The 8,144-nt window shown below is 39.9% G+C and overlaps 1 protein-coding gene and 1 long non-coding RNA gene across 3 annotated transcripts in view; one reads left to right on the forward strand and one right to left on the reverse strand.

Moving 5' to 3' along the window:
• Window positions 1-8,144, reverse strand: part of ssbp4 (single stranded DNA binding protein 4) — a 118,269-nt gene that overhangs the window by 20,508 nt on the left and 89,617 nt on the right. For both annotated transcript variants that reach the window (XM_015037745.1, XM_015037746.1), the window contains exon 5: window positions 5,749-5,838. In XM_015037745.1, coding sequence (XP_014893231.1) covers window positions 5,749-5,838 — 90 coding nt within the window. The remainder of the gene's footprint in view (window positions 1-5,748; window positions 5,839-8,144) is intronic.
• On the forward strand, window positions 2,075-3,225 carry LOC106950717 (uncharacterized). Its single transcript, XR_001425666.1, has 2 exons — window positions 2,075-3,008; window positions 3,173-3,225. It is a non-coding gene; the product is annotated as an uncharacterized LOC106950717 (long non-coding RNA).

Genomic DNA, 8,144 nt, shown 5'->3' on the forward strand with positions numbered 1-8,144 from the left:
ACACTTTTACTAATATCTTATTATCAATAATACTATTATTAATGCCCTTATTTCCACAGTGCATGTTCAGAGGAGTCTACCTGGACAGGGTGCATACTGCAGATGAGTAGGACCTGCAGACGACGAGAATGTGCAGCTCCTCTCCGTGTTCAGTAGTTGAGATTTCTCCTAAGACTCCGTTAATTTGTTTAATATGTCCACAACCAGCTACACGAGTTCAATTTCCTGACTGTAAAACAGACCACAGAAAGCCTTATCCTCCCATCACACTCGAGCAAATCTTTCTTAAATTTCACTGGTCTTACAAAAATATATAGATTTAGTAAACTGTACTGCGTTCCTCCAACCTAACTTAGATATCGTAGCCCAGGCATCCCAGACTCCAGTCCTCAGGGGTCGATACTCTGCAACTTTTAGAGGCAACCCTGACCCAATACAATTCCTCAGCATGCAATCAACTTTTGTAGTGTTCTGCTAATGACCTAAATATTTTACCCAAGTGGATTGAAGCAAGATATTAATTTAAAAGTTGCAAGATGTGAGCCTCTTAGGACTGTACTTGAGACCCCTTGCTCTAGCAGGGGGTCTCAAGTAATTATTAATTTGGTCTCCAGGTAGTAGATTACTTTGGTTATTCCACTGATATGGAATTAATGCAAGTGCTACACAAATGTAGGACCAGGGATTCGCTTCATGCTTTGGTATGCAGACGCTCTGTCTGCACTGAAGAAGATTTACAAGTCCGGTATGAATTTCTGATTAATTCAGCTATTCATTTTTTGTCCAGTAGAGGGCACTCATAAGTTGCACAGCAAAGTGAAACTTTCTGCCTGAGATTGTTGGGTGAACAAATTTTATAAGATTATATACCAACGGGTATATAATGGGAAAATATTTTCTGGCATTTCTACAATCAACCATTGCCGACCAGCTTTTTCCATATTTTTAATAGTACTTTGATGATTTGTATTTGGTGATGAACTCCAGGTCTTTCAGCTTGGAAGGCCTCCATGCCATTACCCAATTCTTCAGCTCCTTTAAAGAGTCTCCTTCAGACGTTGGCTGGGCCCAGGCTTACTTTAAAATTAAATCTGCCACGGGTAGGAATAATGTCGGGCTTAGCTGTTTATCAACATAATAAAGCCTTTTTACAGATGGTAAAAACTCGATCCTCATTTTAATGACTGAAAACGGAAAATGAATGAAAGATTAGACCACCAAAGAAGCGCACAAAGTAACGGGCAATAAACACACACAGTTAACCGTTGCTTTTCCTTAACGTGGCTCGGCCCACTTAGTTATTAAAAATTGTAATAAAACAGTGATCTTCTTTCAGATCGCTCAGAGCACCTACAGTTTCAGAGGCTCGTGTGGCAGCGTGCATCGGGGGTGCGCTTGGAGAGATTTCCTACACCTGTCTCCAAACTGATAAACCCCAGTGCGTCGGACACAGTGTGCTGATAGAGATGACACAAGCACAGTGGGAGACAGAGGCTACAGTCAAAACACTGTTTAACTGCAGCGACTTATCAGCAGTTCTGAGCTGCCGCTGGAGAAGCAACAACAAACAGCGAATGAGGGAAACTTCTGATGGAGCACGGGTGTTTTTATTTTATTAGGACTGTCATCCAGAGAATCATTAGATATCATTTTTGTTGCTGTCTTCTCAAGGATAAGCGCCAATGATAAGAGTAAAAGGTGGAACCTCTTCTCGTTGGCTTTATTTCAGGCAAAAGTGAGGAGACACGCCAATGAATTCTTATCTTCATTTGTCTTTTTTTTTAAAGTTTGACTCCGAGTGCTCCTTCAGTCGAAGTACAAAAGAGGCATCTGAATTCAGTTTTAGAGAGCTGGTTATATTCCAATATACTGAAGTTTAGAAAATATCCAGGTTCTCAACAGAGAGTTCTCCAGCAGGGCTGCAACAATGGCTTGAAGCTAATATTTAGTATTTGTCTTTAATGGCTTGGGTCCTATTCTGCGGCTGCTGTGGTTTTAAATAGTTGATAGCTTTGCCCTGCTCTTGATCCTGCCACTGAATTTTACTGTTTCTTTTTTTGTTTTGCTTTGTTTAAGTATGTTGTGTTTTATGAAAATAACATTGACATGAATTTTATGGCCATTTTCTATCACTTATGCAATTTGCCTCAAAGATCTTTTGCTTTGCACTAGCTTGGTAACTTCACATTTTAAGTTCATTGTCAAAAGTACAGCATATGGTCATAACAAACTCTGTGTGGCAGAAAAGATAAACCACTTCAATAAGTTTCAAAGTAAACAATCTCACCTCCACTTTCCTGTTTATTCCTGTTCTTTAGCCCTTATTTCACACAGGATCATAGCCGGTAACAGAGTTAGGGTCAGCCATGCTAATTATCGCATCAGTCCAACAAATATTTGCAACATGCGCACATGGAGAGATCATACATGAGCAGCACAACTACAGATGCTGGCGAGTTTGCACACGACCCTGAGGCAGCTTGAGAAAAAAATAATAATTTCAAAGACAAGGAGGAATAGGGGGAGTGTGGAAATGTCATGGAGAAGGATGGCAGACATAGAGAGAGAGAGAGAGAGAGAGAGAGAGAGAGAGAGAGAGAGAGAGGAAAACTGACCCCGAGTTCAGCTAAGAAATGACTAAAGCAGCAGGAAATTCAGTTTACGGCATATAATCCATTCACAATTCTAGATCTACAGTCAAGCGGCTGTATCTGCAGAGTGGCTGAGGAGGAGCGATGGGAGTGCGAGGAAAACCTCCACAATATGTGGGAGGGAAGAATCTGCTTCCCCCTTCATTTGAATGAATGAATGTTGTGCTGCCTTTTGTTTAGTTTAGTTGGACCAGCAAGGTTTTTGACCTAGAGCACCCCCTGGTGGATATTTTTGTTATGTTGCCTTTGTGATGCTAAAAGAAAACATAGATCCAAGATGGTGGAACGCAGCACCAAACAGCTCGTGGAGTAGCTGACTATTGTCTTTATTCGTTGTGTTTCCGACAAGATTTGTTCGTAAGTGCTTGTTAATTGTGAAAATAATAATTGTGTCTTTGTTTCATGTAACGCTGGTGTAAGTAATTTGTATACTTTAGTCACTTAAGAAAATGTTGTTTTAAGCTCGCAGTAAGAATGGCTATTTTGCTATGTTAGCTAACATTACGCCTTGTATGTTGCAGTTTACGATGGCCAAAGTGATGGTAGTGGTTAGAGGCCACTCTTCAATAAACAACTAAAAAGAAAGAAAGAAGTTTGGTTAATGGAGCGTCGTTGTCTGGCTGTCTAGCGGCTGAAAAGATTGAAAACTCAGGGCGAGGACAGCACAAATGTGTTGCAGAAAACTCAGTAGGCTGCACTTTCAGATTGGTCCGCAGCCATTTGTCCGCTAGGGAATGAATGTTGGAGCAGAGAGCAAGGTGTAATGCTCAAGGAAAATGATGTAATGTGAACAAGACACTGATATACTGTGTGCTTTTAAGGATGTTTTCAAAGAACACTTTATCTTTGCCATTTACACTTCAATTTCTTGTTTTTTTTTTTTTTCCCCACCCTAGAATATGATAACCGAGCTAAGCAGATAGAGGGCGAGATTAGGAAGGTAAGTACTTATATCCATTCATCCTTTCATTCCCTCTCTCTTCTCCTTGTACCCTTCTGCCCACTCTCCCTGCCCGTCTATCTGTCTGTCTGCCATGCGCGCAGTGTCTATTTTTGGAAAGCAATGTCACTCACGCAACACCATAAGATAGCTTTCTCGGTGTCCTGCTCACAACTCATACATCATTAACATTCTCACACGCACACGCACGCACACACACGCATTTTGTGTTCAAAATGTGCTGCACACACACATTTTGCACACACACGCACAAGGCTGTGCAATGCAAAATGTGCTGCTGATCCACAAAAAGGAAAAAAAAAGCTTTTATTGTGTCACAAACATTAAACTAAGTAAGGGGAAATTTGTGCAACACGTTTAGGCCAAACACATAAAAAGAGGAACCGAGAAATCGACTGGTGACTGGGATCAACTGGTTTTCAGTTTGATGTGGCATGACTGGTGACTGGGCAGCTGAAAACTCAAATATCCAGTCTTCTTGTGACCAGCGAATACACCGTAATAAGTGATATCAGCTCTTGCTGACAGTAACACTCCTCTGAGTGGACGCAGTAGCAGAGGGGGAAAAAAAGACTCATAGTTAGCCAGTTTCACTATCAGTTGTTTAAAGTGAAGCTCGATGAAGCACAGAGATGCAAGCAGCCATATAGGAAGGAAAATTGTCAAGAACTGTTGTTCCGTTTAAGCAGAGAGAGAGAGAGAGCATGACTTTCAATGGATAACGGGAAGGCTGAACGAGCCTAGCCAGGTTTCTCTGTTTTTATCCAGTTCAGCTCGTCATGGAGCAGATTGGATTCAGAAACTTTGGCAGACTTTTGGAAATCTCACCCTTAGGGATCTACATTTTCTAAGAATACACTCACAGTGTGACGTTTTGGCTCTGCCAGCCATGTTAGCCGCATTACCTGCTAACATAAGATGCTTATGCCAGTTTAAAATGTAAACTTTATATATTCCAGTCTTTATTTTGAAATATTAAACTCTTTGACAGTGACTCACATAAATGCCTTCACTTTTAATATAAATAAATAATGACCACTCGGGTCAGAAGGCTAGGAGAACATACTTGTATCTTCTTTTATTCTAGTTCTTAAAGACAAATCGTCAGGGTGTCAAATCTTAAACAAAAGAGAAATCAGAAATCACAAAAGTCCAATAAGATCAAATGTTTTAAATGTGTATGGGAACCTTTTATTGTGTTTGAAAAAGCTAAATGAAATCCAAAAGTTTCTGACGTTTTTGTGAAAATTCTGGGATTTCACTGCGCTAAATTTATTTCCAACATGGCAGCTATATGGATACTAAAGGAAAAAGCTTAATACTTAACTACATTTTCCACAAAAGTAAGGAGAATCCTACCTCGTGCACATCTTTGCATTTTAGCTTCTGCATGCATAAAAGGAACTATTGTTGAGACGAGAGGTTTTTTCAGATTTTTCAGTCTTCTCCAAGTCGTTAAACAACAGCTGGCTGAATTTGCGTAGACAAAGATTTGTTTTAGTCCACTTATCAAAAGCATTTGCAAGAGAGTGGAAGAAGTGTGTCACCAAACCTGTCTTGTTATTACAAAGATTTCATGCAGATCAATTTATGTGCAAGTTTTGCTGCGACTGACCTCCTTTTCCTAAATGACATGGACACTATATGAAGCAATTCATTAAATCTTACCCCATGCTACCTTAATGGCCGAAAAGGAGAAAATGAGAAAAGGAATAAAACACAGATGAGGAATGACCTCGCCGGCTTCTGAAAGCTCTCATTTCGAAGAATAAGTGAAACAAACAAGAGCAGTAACAGCTTTATCTGCTCCTCCCAAATAAATAACTACAAGTTCATTCTGAAAATAGAAACTGTATTGAAGCAAACTCTACAGAGAAATAAAGCTCAGCGAGAAGACCTGGGGTTAACAGCTCGACAACCGAAGAACATACGGGACATATGCAGGACAGAGAAGGGAACACATCTGGACAGGGATTAGGGTGGCTAAAGAGGCTAAAAAAAGGAGGAGGAGACAGAAGGATGGGCTTAACTTAGGCTAAGTGAGGGAGAAGGGTGTGTTTGGGGTGTGTATGTGTTAGATGAACAGCAATGTTTGAACAGCGGGTAGAGAGGTGAGACCTCAGGACAGATTCTTACTTGAAAGAAGCCAGGGGGCATGGGTCCTCCTGGCATGCCATCATTGGGTGGCATGTTGCCCATCACTGGACTGGGAGCAGCGGCCGCACTCTGAAAAGACACAAAAGAAAATACTTTCTTTTTTTCTTCTTCTTCTCAGTATTCTTGTTAAATAGAGCAACACAAAGTGGCTGAAGGAAGGTGTTAAAATATTCTTGGATTTGCCTAAAATAATTGAAAGTGAGAAAAAGTCCAACTGTGCTGGCACGCTAAAACAAACAAAGTTCCAAATCGGGTGACAAGTGATCTGAAATATTATTAGTTGGTGCTCTGAAAAAACATTATATCGCAAAGGCCGCAAGACAAGTACCGTTCAATCTGTCTTTTAAAAACTGAGTAAGTTACTCAGCTCTGGTTGCATCCATAAACATGCAACCAGAGCTACAATAAAATGCTTCAGATAAAACATATTAGATTCCAGTTCTGAATCAAACAAAGAATTTGAAGTCAGACTTGAAGGTTCACTCAATCCAATCTGAGGACTTATCCCAAGTTTCTCTAGATGAAGCCGGTAGAGACTTACCCCAAAAGACTACAACATTTGATGTAGGACATACAGCTGCATGCAACACTTTTCATATTTAAGTGAATCAAAAATTGCAAATCTATACATTGTTTCATTCATTTTCCCAATGAATTGGTCTATCATCTAAAGTCCCAGTAGAATGCGTCATGTGGCGTCATTTTCTGGCACCATTTCCTTCATCTTCCCTGACAATTCCAACGATTTTGAGCAGGGATATAAACAGACAGTCGTGACACTAGACGCTCTGATTTCCTTTTGAGATGGTAAAACTGACCTTTGGTATTCAGTCCTGTCATAGCTTGATGTTCACATTTTGTTGGGGTCAAAAAGAAACAAAAAGTTTCCCCGAGAGACAAATTTAGGGCAAACTATGTCGATTGTTTTCATTACTCTCCATACAAACTTTACATTTTTCTGGAAGATCCTGACGTTGCCCTCAGAAGGCTGGAAAGATGGATGGCCACAAAATACGCTTCTGTCAGTCAGAGTCGGTTACTCTAGCACAGATCACAAAGGTTTAGTTGCCTAAGCGTAACCTTTAACACGAGGAAAATTCTCACATGAATCATGTTTACAATGGTGTCACCATTCCTATTTTATCAGTCATGGATTTGTTTCCACAAAATGCAAACAGAACCCCACCACCACCACCACCACCAACAACGCCCCTCAGCGAGATTTCTACACACTCCCACTGCAACAATCCCAGAGTGCCCCGGCTGACCTGCACGGCACAGGCGCTAAGTAAGAGGGCCCCAAGGCCATGAGCCCAGACACAAACAACCCTGGTGAGGGGGGTGGGATTCTGTGGGACTCTGGATGAAATGTTAAAGTCAGTATGGAAAAAAAAAAAGAATAAAGCAGACATGTATCAGAGGAACAAGAGGACGTAGAAAAAAAAAAGGGATTTCTCTGGAAAGGTGACAAGAGGTTGCAGAGTGTTCAATAGCCCAACAAAAGATGCCACTGTATTACTCTCAGGTCGAGGTTTTGACTCCTTCAGCTCCTTCTGAACTCAGCAGTGGAGAAACACGAAGAGGTGGAGGTCAAGAGTAACTACTAGAGTAAAAAGTGAAAGGGAACAGGAATTAACTCTGCTTTTTCAAAAGCAGATTAATAATAATAATAATAATAATAATAATAATAATAAAAAAACCTGAAAGTCTGATGAACTCATATGAGGAGTTTCAACAATTTCTGGAATTTCTTGTCTTATGAATGAAACAGCAGTGAGCATTTACAATGTCAAATGCATAATCACTCTGTTCCTAATAACAAAGATCCAAACGAGATGCTGTGTTACTTTGCAGCAGAGTTTAGGTGTGTGTTATTAGCAGTGCTACCAGACAAGATCTAGGTTGGATCATTGAAAGCTCTGACCATAATTATTTAAGGATAACCATGTTTTTTTTTTCAAGCCATGTCTTTTTCAGCAGTTGTTGCTTATCTATAGTACTTAATTAACTATGACTAATTGATTTTTTTCATCTCTTTTTTAATTCTTCATCTACTTCTTGTTTTATTATTTGCTTTAATTGATTGATCAAACAACCTACGGCAGCTGAAGTTCTTTTGGACTCCATTGCTCTCTTTGAATGGACATATACATAGTTTCAAATCAAATGCATATTTTTGGACAGCCAGATGTCCACCTCCTGAGAATCCTGCAAAAAGTGAAACTCTCCAAGCAAAAAAAAAAAAGTGCTGGACACAGACAGGATTTTCTTTCTTCTTTACAATCATTTGTCCGGTTAAATACAATTATGAAGGAAATATGTAGTTAAAACACCTCAAAAATATCAAAAAGGAACATTTAAATCGGGAATGCATT

The sequence above is a fragment of the Poecilia latipinna genome, unplaced genomic scaffold, assembly GCF_001443285.1.
Source record: "Poecilia latipinna isolate Pla-1442-1.1 unplaced genomic scaffold, P_latipinna-1.0 Scaffold418, whole genome shotgun sequence".
In the NCBI taxonomy this organism is placed as follows: domain Eukaryota; kingdom Metazoa; phylum Chordata; class Actinopteri; order Cyprinodontiformes; family Poeciliidae; genus Poecilia; species Poecilia latipinna.